The following is a 17,954-nucleotide window of genomic DNA, read 5'->3' as shown; positions in this document are numbered from 1 at the left end:
TGAAAATAAAACGTTAAGCATTCGGTCCGTGTGAGTGTGTGTATTGTTGGCACGGAACCACCTCACCATCTCCTGGTGGGAAGTGGAGGGCTTCACTCTGCTAGAATCAAAGATTATGAGTCAGTGAGAGTGTAAATGTGGCTGCTGTAACAAAGAGACCTCAAGCTACAGTAGCTATCAAAACAGAAAAAATTTATTTCTCTGGGCACCTCTAATCTATACAATCACTTGAGATCTGTGGTTCCTTTCCGTTTCTTGTTCCACCTTCACCTTGGGTATGGCCAAAGGTGTGTCATGAGGCACATCAATGCTCCAGCTCATGGGAAAGGGAAGGGAATGTGGAAGAGCCCCCACCCAGACCCGGCCGTGGCACATGTCACCTCCACTTATGTTCCACTCTTGAGAACTCAGTCCATGGCTGCACCTAGCTGCAAGGGAGGCTAGAAGTGCACCCAACTACAGTTCTGTTATAGCAGCATGACAGATTTGGGGAGGCAACTGCCACTCTGGATTTCGTACATTTTCTTTTGTTCTCTCATCCATCCGTATATTCCCTATAGGGCCGGGACCTTCTCTGTAGCTGTCCTTCAATCTCAGCTTTTCCTTGCCTGGGTATCCTCAGGCAAGTGACTCAACTTCTCTGAGCCTCAGTATCTTCAACTGTCAAATGAGCACCCCTCTCCCCTCCTGGGGCTGGTTCAGGCTATAACCTGGAGCCTGGGGTGGGGCCCAGAAGACCCAGCTCCTCGGGTGTGGGCAGGAAATGTTTCTCATACCCAGAGTCCAGTGACGCCAAGGCCTGGGGGGGCTCTGTAACCGGTACCTGCTCTATCTCCTCCACTTCCAGGATGGGTGAGTCCCCAGGGGGCTGGGCCTGGGGCACCTCCTGGAAAGAAAAGAGGTTAAGAGTCCTCCCCTCATACCCCCCAATTCTCATCTTCTCCCCACTGTCCCAGCTTTCCCCAATCCCCCAGAGGGCCCTGACAAGCCAGGCTTTTTGCTCACCTTCAAGTGGGGCAGGCTGAAATTACTGTTAGCAGGATCAGGAACCTTCTCCCAGACCCAGTGGGGTAGTACCTTGTGCCGCAGGTGGACGCACCTGGCGAGCAGGTAAGAGTCAGGGCAGGGAATCCAGGTGGCTAGACACCCATGCCCAGATGGCACGGTCCAGGAACGTCACAGAACCCTGAAGTGTCATCCCCTTACCACACGCCCACCCAAGCTCAGCTAATGCCCAACTGACCTCCCCACCTGGGCAGAGACCCACGTGTCTGACAGCCTCACCTTCTGGAGGTGGCTAGGCTCACAGCACAGCCTGTCAGGAGCAAACCCCACACGAGGAGGACAACTGGCAGAACTTTCCAATTCAGGGTGTTATCTGGAGGGAGGGAGCGGGGAAGGGGCAGAAGAACATTTGGACACCAGGGAGGTAGGGAGGGGTCAGGTAAGGCTCAGGGGTGAGGCAGGGAATGGGTAAGGGAGGTGGATAAATGGGCGGGGCCTATGAACAGGTAGGGGCTAAGGCTGGGGGAAATCTTGGGGTGGGAGTGGGGCTTGTGAAAAGGTCAAGGTCAGGGATGGGGTGAAAGGGTCCGAAACACACGTTGCTTGGTAATCCACAGCAGTATTTAGCAGCATCAAAACACATCATCAACATTCCCAAATCAAAAGGGGGTGAAGTTCATTAATGATTATATAACCCAACCCCGTCCAATGCCCCTCCTCCAGGCCCCCTCCCATGGCAGTTCCACCCCAAGCCTCTACCTGGTAGGTGAAACCGGAGGCTTGGACCAGGTGGGCCCTGTCCTGCGATAGTGGACGCAGTCATCCACAGCTCACAGGGACCCGAGTGAAGATTGGGTAGGGTGATGGTCCGGATGCTGCCACTCACTGAAGGACACAGCCAGAGAGGTTGGGAGGCAACCGATCTCAGGACCTTTTGCACCTGCCATGCTGTCTGCAACACTTTCCCCCCCAGATACCCACATGGCTCCCTCCTCATCTCCAGCTCTTTGCTCAAAGGTCACCTTCTCAGTGAGGCCTTCCTGACACCCCCTCCCCCCCCGCCATTAAAATAACACCTGCTTCACCACCCATCTTCCTTCCTTCATTCTCTATCCAGCACTTATCACCATCTGACACACGGCTTAGATATTATTTACTTTGTCTATACCTGCATGTCCCCCGTTAGAAAGTTAGCTCCACGGAGGTCATATTCCCAGCACCTGGATCAGTGCCTGGCACGTAGAAAGTACTCAAAAATGACATACAGTTGACCTTTGAACAATGCGGAGGTTAGAGATGCTGACCCTCCATTCCGTTAAAAATCCAACTACAGTAAAATTTATAGTCCACCCTCCTTATCTGTGGTTCCTCTGTATTCCCAGTTCCACATCTGCGGATTCAACCAAACACAAAGAGTATTGTACTATTTACTATTGAAAAAAGCCATGTATAACTGGATCTACGCAGTTCAAAGCAGTGTTGTTCAAGGGTCAACTCTATATTTGAATAAAAAAAAGAATCCATGAGGGACTTCCCTGGTGGTCCAGTGGTAAAAGAATCCACTTTCCAATGCAGGGGACGTGGGTTCGATCCCTGATCAGGGAACTAAGATCCTACATGCCGCGCGGCAACTAAGCCCACACACCACAACAACTGAGCCGAAGTGCCTCAACTAGAGAGCCTGCGTGCTGCAAACTCCAGAGCCCACGTGCTCTGGAGCTTGCAAGCCACAACCAGAGAGAAGCCTGCACTCCGCAACAGAAGATCCTGCACTGCCTAAACAAAGATCCCATGTGCTGCAACTAAGACCCAATGCAGCCATAAATAATTAATTAATTTTAAGAATTAACAATTTTAAATTAATAATTAATTAATTAAAAAAGAATGCATGGATATCATATCCTTCACCCACACAGAATCCAGTGAAGGGAATTCACCCCAGACAAGGGGAATACATTTGCACCTCCCAGAATTGTGTTTTTGTTTGCTTTTTAACTGAATTGCCCTCTTTAGTTTTTAAGCCAAAAGAAGCAGCAGCTTTTTCGTTTGTTATGGGATTAAAGGAGACATGAATATGGATCAAGATACACTGCCACAGAAAGATGTCCAAGCTAAATCATCAGGTGAGAAAAAGAAAGTTGCAAAACATCACAGTCATAAGCTTCAGGGGCTTATAACATGGTCCTCTTTTAATAATAATAGTAGGTACATGTTTACATAAATATATATGACTAGGTTAAAAAAAAAATAGGCTTTACCAGTTAGAGACAAACGCTGAAGTACCAAATTATTTAGGGATGAAATGACACCAAAGACTCTAAAAAAAAAAAAAGTGGGGGAGGGAGGGATATATGGAAACAAGATTGCCAAAATGCAGATAACAGTTGAATTAGATGGCGGGGTACACAGGGATTTGTTATACTATTTTTCTTTTTTTTTTTTTTTTGGAGGGGGCTGCGTTGGGTCTTTGTTGCTGCACATGGGCTTTCTCTAGCTGCGACGAGCAGGGGCTACTCTTCGTTGTGGTGTGCGGGCTTCTCAGTGTGGTGGCTTCCCTTGTTGCAGAGCATGGGCTCTAGGCACATGGGCTTCAGTAGTTGTGGCTCGAGGGTTCTAAAATGCAGGCTCAGTAGTTGTGGCACACAGACTTAGTTGCTCCACGGCATGTGGGATCTTCTCAGACTAGGGATAGAACCTGTGTCCCCTGAATTGGCAGTTGGATGCTTAACCACTGGCGCCACCAGGGAAGTCTTTATTTTTCCTACTTCTGTTTGTGCTTGAAATTTTCTATAATAAAAAAGTTTAAAATTTTCAAGAAACACAACTCCTATTTCTATGTTAATGTACATATGGACGCTGCATTGTCAGTATCAGTGAAATGATGAGAATGCTGGTATACTTGAGTATACTTCTTTAATGTGTCAGTTTTTAAAACAAGAACAGATAACTTCTGTAATTAGAAAAAAGGGTACTTTTAATTTTTATTATTCTTTTGCTTTTTCTTTTTATTGTATCTATATGAGATGATGGATGTTAACTAAACTTATTGCGGGAATCATTTCACAATATATGTAAGTCAAACCATTACACTGTACACCTTAAACTTACACAGTGATGTTTGTCAATTATGTCTCAATAAAACTCAGGGAGGGGAAGGGTAATAAAGATATTTTAAAAAGCAATTTCTGCTCAGAGTAATAATCTAGCCTACACCCAAAGGTATGAAAAAGAAATACAAATCATATGTAGGGACTTCCCTGGTGGGGAAAACTCCGAGCTCCCAATGCAGGGGGCCTGGGTTTGATCCCTGGTCAGGGAACTAGATCCCACACACCACAACAAAGATCCCACGTGCGGCAAAGAAGATCCCGCCTGCCGCAACTAAGACCTGACGCAGCCAAATAAAATAAAAATAAATAAATAAATAATAAATAATTTTTAAAAGTCATATGAAATCCTACAACCCCTATTGACATTGCGGGGAAATTTCTTTTCATACTTGTGCCTCTGCTTCACTCAGTGCTGGGTTTACTTTACAAAAATGGAATCATCCCACAAAGTTTTACAACCCTTTTATCTTTTTCACTTAATAAAATGTGACAGGCATCCTTCACTGTCAATAAGTATAGATCGGAGTCTTCAGTTTTAATGGCCAAATGACAGTCTATTACATTGATAGCCACCAGAGCTATTATCCACTAGGGAACTCATGATATAGTTTGTTCTCCCAGGGACTGAGAGGGAGCCAAAAGGGCCCATCTGGGGGCAAGGGGGGAGGTAGAATGATGGGTGGGTCTTGTGGGGGCTGGGAGCACGGGCAGGAGGCAGTGGAGCTCACCATTCATGCAGACAGAAGGCCCAGTCCCACTCTGGGCACACAGGGTGTAGTGGGTGAGATGGCCCCGAAGTTGGTGCCTTGGGACCTCTCCCCATGCTACAGCAGGGGTCCCTGGGGGAGCATCCTGGAGTCGCCAAAGCACCGGCCCTGCTAGGGGTACTGGTGAGAGAAAGTCAGTGGGTCAAGTTCTGTCAGGGTTCCAGGACCCTCCATCCTCCAGCCCCACCACTTACCTAGTTCCTCTCTGAATTTCCAGACTGAGGGGGCAGGGGCCAAGCCCCAAGGAAAGACGGCTGTCACTGTGATTCGGTAGGGGACCCCTCCTTGGAAATCCCCTGAGTGGGAGCGGAACAAAGACCAGTTAGCGTTGGCTCCCCTCCCCCACTCATTTCTTATTTTATAGGAATCTTCATTTGTGTCCCCAGAAGGACACCTTGATATAAGGATTCGAGTAAAAGTAATTTATCTGGGAGGCAACCCCAGAAAATATCAATAGGGCAGTGGGGAAATGAAGCAGGGAAGTAAAGGCACCCAGTAAATGGTGTGTGAGAGAAAAGTTTCCATTATGGCCCACCAAGACTCAGTCCTGCTGGCGACCTCTGGGTGGCAGCAGAGAGCACAAGCATGAGCACCATCCCACCCAAGGAGGGAGGGAGCCGGGGTATTTATCCATCAACCATTATCAGTCCATCAACTATTATCAGTCCATCAACCATTACCAGTCCATCAACCATTATCAGTCATTGGTAGACGGCTGCGTCTGAGGGGCCTTGATTCCCTGGCACTCCCAGCTGTCCAGGCAGACAAAATGCTTCACACCAGAAAAACACCCCAGGCCAGGAATGCAGGTGCCAGAGGCTGAGAGATAGTCAAACGCTGGACTATGAGTGGGGCCCTGATACCACTCATCACAGTAAATAAGGCTCCCGAAATCCCTTCTCAAAACCTAGTGCTGCCATATCACCTTCCCCAACTGTGGATTTTCCAGAATTGGGGCTCCTCTTCTTTTGTCCATATATGCTTATGGATCTCTATCCTAAATCTCTCCCTCAACACCTTCTCATGCTCTCCTAAGTTCTTTACACCAAGGACAGACTCCCCAGTGTTAAATCTCAGCCTAGAACTTATTGCTAGACCTGAGACTTGAGTATCTGACAGTCCCATGGACAATTCCACTTGGATGAGCATGTCAGGTGCAACACACCCAGATGAGTCCCCAAAATTCTGCTCTCAGACTCCCCAACAAGAACCTGCCTGCTTCTCTCCCTTCCTTGGTCCCCACCTGGTCCAGTCCCCATCTCCCACCAGGACAAACACAGTCCCTTCTCCTGCGTCTCTTAGCTCTAGCCCTCGCCCGCATCAGCCAGGGGCTGTTCCTCCCGCATCAGCCAGGGGGCGCCTGTGAGCACCTGAGTCAGGACACATCCATCCTCTGCTCAGAACCCTCTGTGGCTCCCACATCACTCAGAGCAAATGCCAGAGTTCTCCCCATGACCCACAAGGCTTTGAACACTCTGCCTTGTCACCTCCCTGCCCTCACCTCCTCCCCACCTTCCCCCTCGCTCATTCCACTCCAGCCACACTGGCCTCTTCGCTGTTGCTGTAACACATCAGGCACATTCCTGCCTCAGGGCCTTTGCACTGTTTGCTCCCTCTTGCTTTTCCCTTAGACATCCTCATGGCTCTCTCTCTCTTGCCTCCTTCAGATCTTCGTTCAAATGCCACTTTCCAGGACTTCCCTAGCAGTCCAATGGTTAAGACTTCGCCTTCCAATGTAGGGGGTGCAAGTTCGATCCCTGGTCAGGGAGCTAAGATCCCACATGCCTCGTGGCCAAAAAATCAAAACATAAAACAGAAGCAATACTGTAACAAATTCAAGAAGACTTTAAAAAATGGCCCACACCAAGAAACTCTTAAAAAAAAAAAAAAAGCCACTTTCCCAGAGAGGCCTTTTCTAACTATTTTTTTCTGGAATAGCTATCCTCCCTCCTCTCCCTTACCCTGATTTATTTTGCCCCAATTACATCACAGATGTATTTATTTTTCATTTCATTGGTTGCCTGCCCTACAAGATGAGGATGGAGATGTTGGTAGGGATGAGGGTGGGGATGCTGCTGAGAGGAGAGGAGAGTGACAGTTCAGGGTTTAGCTTCTGGAGCCTGACTATGTGGTTCAAATCCTGGTTCTACCACATGCTTGCTGTATGACCTCAGGTGAGTTGCTTAACCTCTCTGGGCCTTTTTCTTTATCTGCATGATAATAGCAGAAACCTACTTTATAAGGAAGTTTGAATGATTTAATGCTTATGATAAATGCCAATACACATCAGCTGCCATCACTGTGCACCAGTGTCTAGAACAGGGCCTGGCACATAGCGGGTAGTCAATGAATATTTCTTGCATGAATTAGTGATACCTTAACAACCTCTCCTGGAAATCCAGCCATCAGTCTGCTCTCCAACAGCTGAACTGGGAACCCACGTGTCCTGGGGCCTCACCTGGCAACACAGCACTGAGGTTCCCAGGAGGAAGTCGGACCCAGTTGAGGTCCTCCAGGGGGTCCCCATCTCGAGCCCAGTCCACCACATGCTCCTGCAGCTCCCCTGACCCCTGCTGCCAAGTCACCAGCAGATCCGAGCTCGCAGGGATGCTGGTTACCACCACGCTGTGAGGGGCGAAGCCTGGCCCTAGAGGACAGGCAGGAGAAATCTCAGCTGTCCGCTTGGGAAGTCCCCTCTTGCACCTCCAGGGCGTTGCTCAGAGGAAGTTCCCAGCCTCTTACCCAAGCAAGCCAAAGAGAGGTTGGTAGGAGGCTCCCAGCTTGTGACGTTGGTGGTGGACACCCCAGCCCATTCTGCTTGGGTGGGGATGGAGAAGTTGCAGCAGCGGGTATCTACCTGGATCACCTCCTGATCTTTAACCTTGAACCAGACTCTGTAGCTCACCTGCACACAGCGCCCCGAGGCCTGAAGGAAGAGAGGAAGAAGGGGTTAATATCTCCCATTTATCAGGCACATGCTGTGCATCTCAGTGAGGTCACCTGACAAGACAGTCAGCGAAATAGTTTTGTTGGCTTCACTCTACAGATGAGGAAACCAAGTCAGAGGGGCTCAGTGGCAGAGGGGGAATTAGAACACAGCTCCTGGGCTGGAACTAGGGTGAGGTGAGTGAGGTACTCACCTTGGGTGCAAATCAAGAGAGGATGCCAAAAATCCAATCAAGATAAATTAATTTTAATGCAATATTTAAAACATTTTTTTTATTGAAGTATAGTTGAATTACAGTCTTGTGTTTACTGCTGTACAGCAAAGTGACTCGGTTTTACTTATATACACTCTTTTTCATATTCTTTTCCATTTTGGTTTAATCACAGGATATTGAATATAGTTCCCTGTGCTATACAGTAGGACCTTGTTGTAATGCAATATTTTAAAATTAATGCAGGGACTTCCCTGGCAGTCCAATGGTTAAGACTCCACACTTTCAATGCAGGGGGCGCGGGTTTGATCCCTGGTCGGGGAACTAAGATCCCACGTGCTGCTCGGCATGGTCAAAAATATTTTTTTAATTAAAAAAAATAATAATGCAAAAAGAAAAACCATGACAAACAAATTACCAAGATTTTAACTAAAGACAGGAACTGACCATGTACTTATATGACCCTGCCTCGCTCACGTTATTTTAATTTGTCATGTGCAGTTCTTAGGGACTGCAAAATTCCCACTGTTGTACAGAAGAGTAATTATGTGTCGCAAAGAGGATAGTGCCCTCCAGAGTGCTTTGGGGAAACTTTGGAGAATATTTGGTTGCCTCAATGATTGGTATTTGATGGGTAAGAGCCAGGGATACTACCCTCTCCTAGAAATAAAAAACTGTCCCAGGTCCCTTGTGACTTTTGAATGTCATCCCAACTGGAACCTCCTGTAGATGAAAAACCTGTCTACAATTTTAACTGATCCTAGAACCAAACACCTTTTGATGTATAAATACAAAAACCTTTTGGGACCTGGTTTTAATAGTCACTGAATTTTAAAATATTCTGAACATATGAGGACTTTCTAGGCAGATTTTATTATCAATTTCCAGCACAATCTGTGTTCTGATCAGAGAATTTTTCAATGTGCCCTGCATCACCTCAACCCTTTGAAGTCCTTGGAAACTGGCTCGATAGCCTAGCATGTGGATGATTTCGATAAATGTCCTGTTTGCATATGGAAAGCATACATGGTCTGATATTTCCTATGTGAGTCCATTAGGTTGTCTGTTATTCACACGTTCAGATGCTCTAGATCTTGACTTGTTTTTCCATTTGCTTGTTCTGAACTTACCTAGAGGGGTATGTTAAAATCTCCCACAACGGTTGCGGATTCACAGAGTTCTTGCAGTTCTGTCAATTTTTACTTTACGTATTTTAAAGCCATATTATGAGGTATATACAGGTATGGTACTCATATCATACTGGTGAACTGAACATTTTGCCATTATGTTGTAGCCTTATTTCCGCTTTATTTTCTATTGAATGTTACAATACACTGTACAATGTATGTTATAATACAATATACTGTATTATACACATTTTAAAATGTGCATATATGGGTTATATTAGCTATTTATTTCATTTCAGTATAATAAAGGGGCATTACAAAGTATGTTTTATAAAATAGAGGCACTGAGAGACTTCCCTGGTGGTCCAATGGTTAAAACTCTGCGCTTCCAATGCAGGGGGTATGGGTTTAATCCCTGGTTGGGGAACTAAGATCCCACATGCTGTGTGACACAGCCAAAAAAATTTAAAAAAATAATAATTAATTAAAAAATAAAATAAAATAGAGGCACTGAAACTATGAATTAAGGTTTGAAAACTAATGGACCTCAGCTCTGCCACTCACCAGTTGTGTGGTTTGGGGCAACTTCTCTATGTCTCATTTTCTCATCTCTAAATTTAGTTAATATAAATAAGTGTGTAGGCAAAGACCTGGCACATAGTAAGAGCTCTGTAAGTATTATGCACAGAGTTAGTGATATCAGATTGTGTGCTTCAAGAAAGTATGAGCCCTGTTGCTTTGTTTCTTGCCATATTTACTGTGAGCCAGGGCCCTGCAATGCCTGGAACACAGTAGGTGCTCAGCAGATTTGGGTCACTGAGGACTGTTTCACCCTTTTTTTTTAAATTATTTAATTTATTTGTTATTTTTGGCTGCATTGGGTCTTCACTGCTGCGTTCGAGCTTTCTCTAGTTGTGGCGAGTGGGGTGCATGGGCTTCTCTGTGTGGTGGCTTCTCTTGTTGCAGAGCACAGATTTAGGCAGGCGGGCTTTGGTAGTTGCGGCACATGGGCTTAATAGTTGTAGCACACAGCCTTAGTTGCTCTGTGGCATGTGGGATCTTCCCAGCCCAGGGGTCGAACCCGTGTCCCCTGCGTTGGCAGGCGGATTCTTAACCACTGCGCCACCAAGGAAGTCCTGGACTGTTTCACTCATCCGGCCTTTCACAATGCCCTTTTGATACTAGCACCAAAGCCCTGAGCATACTCTGCTGTATTTTGTAGAGCCGAGCCTAGTCTTGCTTCTAAATCTTTGCACCTGACGTGCCCCCTGCTTGGAACACCTGTACCCATCTTCATGTCTCAGCTCAGATCTCCTAGATTCAGCCAACATTGGTGGAGTTTTGCTCTGTGCCCAGCACTGTGCCAGGACCTCTCTGAGCATCCCCTCCTTGAAGCCCTGAAGCAACCTCAAGAGGGCAGCATAGTAAGCTCTGTCTTGTTTACATCATTTTGTTTTGTTGTTTTGTTTTTGCGCTCAGAAGCGTGAGAAGGTCCTCACAACTCACCTTCCACAGAAGCAGGGGTTCCTGTCGTCCTGGTTCCCCACAGATGTTCCCCGATATCCACAGATCTTTTGGAGCTGCAAGGATGAAAAAAGGAGAAACCATGTGACTAAGTTCTGGCGAATGAGATATGAGATGAAAGATACACGCAGCTTTGGGGTTGTGTTCTTAGGGTCACACTGCACTGGAGTTGTCTTTTTTTTTTTTTCTGTGTGAGCTTGAGAAAGTTGCTTAACCTCTCTGAGGTTCAGCTTCCCCAACTATAATATATGACAAATGAGAATGGCATGATTGGCCAGACTTCCAGGAGAGGGGATGAGGATATAGGGGTAAGCCCAAAGATCCTCACCAGAGGGTGGTGTCTGGAAGGACAGAATGGGGCTCCACTCGCCCCACAGATCCTCTTCTTTCTCCACTTGACAGCGGCCAGACATCTCATAGGCAGTGGCTAGCTCCAGGTTCTGGATTTCAACAGGGGTCAGGGGTATGGACTTCACTTCTGGTTCCAGCTAGGGGAGAGACAGAGTAGAGTGATGAGGCTGAAGAGTGAATTGAAAGGACTTGGCCTTATACATCAGTAGGATGACCAGTACTGTCCTGCTCTGTCTGGGACCCAGTGGGTTCCCAGGACACAAGGGTTTTGGTTTTAAAATTAGAATAATCCCTGGAAAAAAGAGACAAGTTGATTATCCTCTGTGCCAGGTATAGCAGTAGGTGGTAAATTCTATCATTAATATTATTCCCATTTTATAGATGAGGAAAACTGAGGCCAAGAGAGGTGAAGTGACATACCCAAGGCCACAAAGCCAGTGAGTTCTGGAGCTGAGATTCATACCCAGGCACTCAGATTTCAAAGTCTGCATTCTTAGCATTGCTCTGAATTGCGTGAATATTCACAGTGACAACAACTCTGCTCTATATTGTGGTGTTTTGCATCAAAAGCTGTGACTGAGACAGTTGGTTATCCCCAGTATCCATTCTCCCCTTCTTCCTTCTGAAACAGAACCGAGTATCTATCAGGAATTTGTGTCAAGAATAAAGACTACGTTTCCCAGTCTCCCTTGCAATCAGGTAAGACCATGTGACTAAGTTCTGGCCAATGAGATATGAGATGAAAGATACATGCAACTTTGGTGCTGTGCTCTTAAAGTGTATGGGCAGGCTCCCCAACTTCTGGGGTCACACTGCATTGGAGCTATCTTCCTTTTTTTTTTTTTTTTTTTTGCTGTGTGACCTTGGGAAAGTTGCTTAACCTCTCTGAGGTTTGGCTTCCCCAACTATAAAACAGAGATCTTAAAAGCATCTCCTATATAGGGAGGTTGGGAGTACTTATCAAGATAATCCATGCAGATTGCTTAGTGTGGGACCTGATGCATGCCAAGTGCTCAGAAATGTGAGCTGCTTTTATTACTTTTGAGTGTTTACTGAGAACCAGCCTCTCTGTTCCTCATCTGTAAAATGGGTAGGCATAAAACACATCTACCTCAAAGAGTTCTTATAAGGATTCAATAGAACAGTGTCTGGCACACAGTAGATGTTAAGTGTCTGCTGTTAACCTCTTAAGATTAATATAAGCTATTTGAGGATTTTTATTCATTCACAAAAATGTTAGAGGAAGTTTACTGAGTTTCTCAAAAATTCCAAGCAGAGGGAATTCCCTGGTGGTCCAGTGGTTAGGACTCCATGCTTTCACTGCCAAGGGCCCAGCCTCAATTCCTCCCTGGTTGAGGAATTAAGATCCCGCCTTGTGGTGTGGCCAAATGGCCAAAAAAAAAAAAAAATTCCAACTGGAATTTGGATTGGGATTGGGGCTGCATGGAATTTATAGATTATCTTGGGAGGACATTTTTTAGCTGCATGAAATGCATGTACAGGCATTTTTGTGAGGAATGCGGGCAGACTCCAAGGGCAGGTGAGGAATGAGCTCTGAGCTAGGTCTCTGATCTGAGAATGATGTCCCGGGCCCCGCCCAGAGGAGGGTGGGGGAAAGGGTCCCTGACACTCACCAGTATCCAGGCCATCTCTTGGCATCTTCGGTAATAGAACTGGCAGACCAAGACCTTATGAGGTGGCCACACAGGAGGGGCCCATTGGACAGTGGCCTCTAGGAGGTCATCCTCTGAGAAGTCCACATCAGGGTACAGTTGGGGGGCATCCGGTTTCACTGAGGAAGGGGAAGTGCATTGAGCTGGGGCTTCCAGGACGACCCACCCCACACACAGCACACCCCCCACTCCCGCCTGTTACTTCGGGTTTCGAGGTTCACGAGGACTGGGTGCCAGAGAGGCTGGCCCGCCTTGGCCAGCCAGATAAGGAGTTTGTCAGACGTGGTGAGCTGTTCCCGTGGAATGGTCATCCAGCTCTGCCCGGTGGGCACTGCCACAGTCCAGGTTTTGTTGGAATGGCTGTGAGGAGAGATGTGGGAATAGGAGCGGCATACAGTGGGCTGGGCCCAGAGCCGTAATGATAACATCTGCTCTGCCTGGGCTCAAATCCCAGGTCTCCTGCTTCAGAGCTGTGTGACTTTTAACAAGCAACTTAACTTCTCTGTGCCTCAGTTTCCTCATCTACAAAACGAGGGTGATAAAAGTGCCTGCTGAGGGGACTTCCCTGGTGGTCCAGTGGTTAAGAATCCACCTTCCAATGCAGGGGATGTGAGTTTGATCCCTGGTCGGGGACCTAAGATCCCACATGCCGCTGCAACTACTGAGCCCGCACCCTGGAGCTAGTGAGCCATGACTAGAAAGAGAAGACTGAATGCCACAACAAAGATCCTGCATGCCGCAACGAAGTGCTGACACAGCCAAATAAATAAATATTTTTTTTTAAAAAGTGCCTGCTGAAAGGGCTGAATAGGGGAGGAGAATCACTGAGATAAGAAATGGACTGCATTTTTTTTTAAGATTCATGCCTTTTATTGCACATTATTGAAGGATTTTTTAAAAAATATCTATCCATTTATTTTTGGCTGCGTCTGGTCTTAGTTGCAGCACACAGGATCTTCCCATGTGGTACACGGGCTCTTTGTTGCAGCACGCGGGCTTCTCTCTAGTTGTGGCACACAGGCTTAGTTGTCCTGCGGCATGTGGGATCTTAGTTCTCCGACCAGGGATCGAACCTATGTCCCCTGCATTCGAAGGCGGATTCTTAATCACTGGACCACCAGAGAAGTCCCTGGACTGCATTTGGAACAGCAAGCATCAGGGGCACAATGCGTGCTATACGAGCATTGGTTATTTTATTCAATGAGCACCTATTACATACACGCACATTTACTTCCATGCAGCTATCCAGTCAGAAAATATATATTTTATGCCAGACCCTGCTGTAGAAGCCGGGAATAGGACCATGACCACAGCAGGCAAGGATCCACTCTCTGGAGCTGGTGTTCCCGTGGGGGAGGCAGATAAGAAACACAGAAATATATAATTGATGGTAGTATTGAAATGGAGCAGGACCCTGTGGTCCTTGCCACATTGCCCCCCACCCGCCATGTCCTCAGCCTGCCTTTCGTCTGTGGAACAACTTTAGCCAAAGAATAAGTTTAATCAAAGAAATGAGAAAATGCAGAAACAAAGGAAAACAGTCCAAGGAGACCAAATAAAAATAATTCAGTCATTAAGCAGAGTCGAGGACATTTAGTTCCTTCTCAAGGTCTACAGGTAATATTCTGAACCATATCCTGTGAGCTGTCTTATAGATACTGAAACCCCAACAGGTGGAAGAAGTTAACTACATGATGACCAGGCTGTAGCCATGACATAAGCTGCCACAATTCTGAGAACTGGCCTCAAAGAAATGGAAACAAACCAACCCTGGAACTGAACATTAAACTGTAACTAAAACAATCAAGGTGACGCTGGTCAGACCACCGATGACCAATTTCAAGATGACTGTCAGAGCTGACTGTATTGTTTCTGCATGTAGCCCCCGCTTCTGTCTATAAAAACTCTTGCCCCCTGACTGTCCGGGGCGGGGGAGGAGTCGGCCTTTGGATAGGCGTCCGCCCTCTCCCCGGCTGCCGGCATCCAAAATAAAGCAAACTTTCCTTTCCACCAATCTGGCCTCTTTACTGGCTTTTGAGCAGCGAGCAGCTGGACCCCACCTTCGGTTACAGTATAAGCGGTATAAAGAGCAACCAAGCAGGGTGAGGAGGATGCGGTGTGATGCTAGGATGAAGAGTGACAGTGCTGTTTTAGGAAAGGTGGTCAGGAAAGCTCTCTGATGAGACAACTGAATAAAGGCCTGAAGGATGTGGGTATGGAGTCATGCAGTACCTGGGGAAGAGCATTTCAGGAAGCGGGAGCAGCCAGTGCAAAGGCCCTGAGGCCAAACTGTGGCTGGTGTTGTATGAGAACAGTGAGGAGGAGGCTTATACTCTGGAGTAGAGTGAGTAAGGGGAAAGAGGAAGGAGGTGAAGGCAGGGAGGTGACAAGCAAATTATACAGGGCCGGCCGGGCTGCAGGAAGGATTTTGGCTTTTACCTGAGTGAGGTGGGAGCCCTGGAGGGCTGTGAGTTGGGGAGGGACCGCCCCGATTCAGACATTCACAGGTGCAGGACTTCCCTGGTGGTCTGGTGGCTAAGACCCCATGTTCCCAATGCAGGGGACCTGGGTTCCATCCCCTGTCAGGGAACTGGATCCCGCATGTTGCAATGACGATCCCACGTGCTGCAACTAAGACCCAGAACAGCTAAATAAATAAATACATATTAAAAAAAAAGAAGAAGTTCACAGGTGCCCTCTGGATGCTGTGGTGGAGAACAGACTGTGGGGCTGAGGGTGGAAACTGAGTCCAGGGGGGAGGTAACTGCAAGGTCCAGGCCAGCAATGATGGGGACTGGACCAGAGTGGATGCTGAGGAAGTGAGGAGTGCCAGATTACGGATAATGTAGAAGGGAGAGCCGGCAAGGCCTGCTGATGGATCAGATATGGGTGAGAGAGAGAGGGAGAGGAGTTGAGGACGTCCCAAAGGACTGGATTTCAAAAGTTCAAATCAACGTCTTCATAAAAAAACAAAAAACAAAAACACGTGCTGGCAAAGATGCGGAGAAATTCAGGCCCTCATACATTGCTGGTAGGAACATAAAATGGTGCAGTTGTTGCAGAAAACAGGCGATTCCTCAAAATGTTTAACACAGAACTGCCATATGACCCAGCAATTTTACACCTAGGCGCATACCCCACAGAACCAAAAACAAGGACTCAGAAACTTGTACACATGTGTTCACAGCAGTGCTAGTCACAATTGCCGACTGCGATTGCTCAGTGGTGGAAACAACCCAAATGTCTGTCAACAGATGAATGGATGAACACACTATATCTATACAGTGGAATATTGTTCAGCCACAAAAAGGAATGACGTTCTGATTCACGCTACAACATAAATGAACCTGAAAAACATGCTAAGTGAAAAAAAAGCCAGATACAAAACACCACCTGCCATATGATTCCATTTATGTGAAATGTCCAGAAGAGGCAAATTCAGAGAGACAGAAAGTAGATTAGTAGTTGCCCGGGGACAGGGAGTGACTGCTATTGGGGATGGAACTTCCTTTTGGGGTGATGGACATGTTTTAGAACTAGACAGAGGCACTGGTTGCACAACATTGTGAATGTACTACACGCCACTGAACTGTTTACTTGCAAATGGTTAATTTGCATTTCATGTTATGTGAATTTCACCTCATTAAAAAAAAAGGAGGAAGACCTTCTCTTACTCTCTCATCCTCTACCAGTTAAAACCCTGGGCCCCTCTTCTGGACATGGATGGTGGTGATGGCTGCACAACAATGTGACTGTACTTAATGCCAGTGAACTGTACACTTCAAAAGGTGGTAAATTTTATGTGTATTTTACCACCATTAAAAAAAAAAAAAAAGGCCAGCCTCCCATCACAGTTCCCATCTTCAAATGCTCCTTTTCCTTTCCTCCCACTTAGCCAAATTTGAAATGAATTTGCATTTCCAGGTGTGATTCATCATGAAGCAACATCAGTCACCCACCTCGGAATGTGGGCTCCATGAGGCTTTCTGTGTCTCTTTCACTGCTGCATCCCCAGCACCAGACCAAAGGATCTTTTCATATGCTCAGAGAAGTTAAGCTACTTGCCTAAGGTCACACAGCAATAAAAATAGCTTCTAATCTTTAAGCATTTTCTTTCCCAAGTGCCTAACTCATTGAATTCTCAGAACCAAGCTTGAGAGGCAGGTTCCATTACTATCACTATTTGATAGAGGAAGAAACAGAGGCTCAGAGAGGGAAAGTGACTGGTCCAGGTAACACAGCAAGGAAATAAGGGAACTTGAAGGAATTGAAGGGCTTGAGCGCAAGGCAGGGCTGGGGGGGTGGGGAGGGCAGGACTAACGGGTCCTCTCAACCTGAGAAGGCTAGAACCTGAGTGGTCATTCTTCCAAAGCCTCTGTTTCCCCAAATCACCCCGTTGTACTCACTACTTCTGGCTCTGGAGGTACAGCGTGGAGGGGGCTCCCAGGTCCCCAAGAGGCTCCCATGAGCAGTTCAAGTCGCCCAAGGGTCCAACTCCATAGCACTGCAGTGGCCCAGGGCTGCCTGGAGAGCGGGGAGGGAGGGTCCGAGGGAAGAGGGTCAATTCCCCCAGCCGCCCTCGCCCCCCCCACCCCCGACTTCTGACAACTGTGGAGGGCGATGCAGGGTCCCTTACGGAAGTGAGCAGCAGGAAGGGGGCGCTGGGCACCGCTCCCCAGGCTTTGGGCATAACTCCTCCCCTCCCTCTACCAGCCACATCCTGTTACCACCAGAAGAGCCGTTACCCCTATCACCCCCCAACCCCGGACTCTGGCTCCCACCTCGCTGCCTCCCGTTCCTCAACTCCTCTCATCGCCGGGTCCCTGCCCCGGGGCGGGGAGCAGATTGGCATCCGGACCTCTGTCATTCATTCCGCAAACTTGTGGTTCACCCTGGAGGATGTGCGCTTTCCCGCGGAGCGCGGCAACAGTGCGCCCAACACGAGTTGGCTCCATAACTCACCCTGGGGCCGAGTTCGGCTGAACAGCAGCATCAACAGAGGCAGCAGCACCAGCTTCGGCCGCGGCCACCGCGGGAAGGGGGCGGCCCGGGTAGCCCGCATGGCGCCCCGGCGGCCCCAGTCCGGCCCGGCCCTGCCCGGCCCAGCGCGGCCGCGCCGCCCGCCTCGCTCTCGGGGTCCGGCGCCCCAGCGGCAACGGGAAGCGGAGCCACCCCTCCCAGCCGCCTCCGCACCTTGCGCTCCGGTCCCCGCCCCTTCGCTGCACCGGAAAGTCCCCGG

The 17,954-nt window shown here is 47.8% G+C and overlaps 1 protein-coding gene across 1 annotated transcript; it reads right to left on the bottom strand.

Annotated features, from left to right (window-relative positions):
* Positions 1 to 175: 175 nt before the first annotated feature.
* On the bottom strand, positions 176 to 17,844 carry IL27RA (interleukin 27 receptor subunit alpha). Its single transcript, XM_057710418.1, has 14 exons — positions 17,678 to 17,844; positions 17,122 to 17,239; positions 12,918 to 13,075; positions 12,677 to 12,834; positions 11,020 to 11,179; positions 10,674 to 10,747; positions 7,625 to 7,808; positions 7,341 to 7,529; positions 5,077 to 5,178; positions 4,844 to 5,002; positions 1,765 to 1,890; positions 1,285 to 1,378; positions 1,006 to 1,099; positions 176 to 886 (listed from the first exon to the last, which is right to left on the bottom strand). The coding sequence occupies exons 1-14, from the start codon at positions 17,775 to 17,777 to the stop codon at positions 704 to 706; spliced, it is 1,899 nt and encodes a 632-aa protein (XP_057566401.1). The 5' UTR covers positions 17,778 to 17,844; the 3' UTR covers positions 176 to 703.
* Positions 17,845 to 17,954: the final 110 nt, after the last annotated feature.

Source organism: Hippopotamus amphibius, chromosome 15, assembly GCF_030028045.1.
Source record: "Hippopotamus amphibius kiboko isolate mHipAmp2 chromosome 15, mHipAmp2.hap2, whole genome shotgun sequence".
Lineage (NCBI taxonomy): Eukaryota > Metazoa > Chordata > Mammalia > Artiodactyla > Hippopotamidae > Hippopotamus > Hippopotamus amphibius.
Note: the sequence above shows the minus strand (reverse complement) of the source record. Positions and strands in the feature narration are given on the sequence as shown.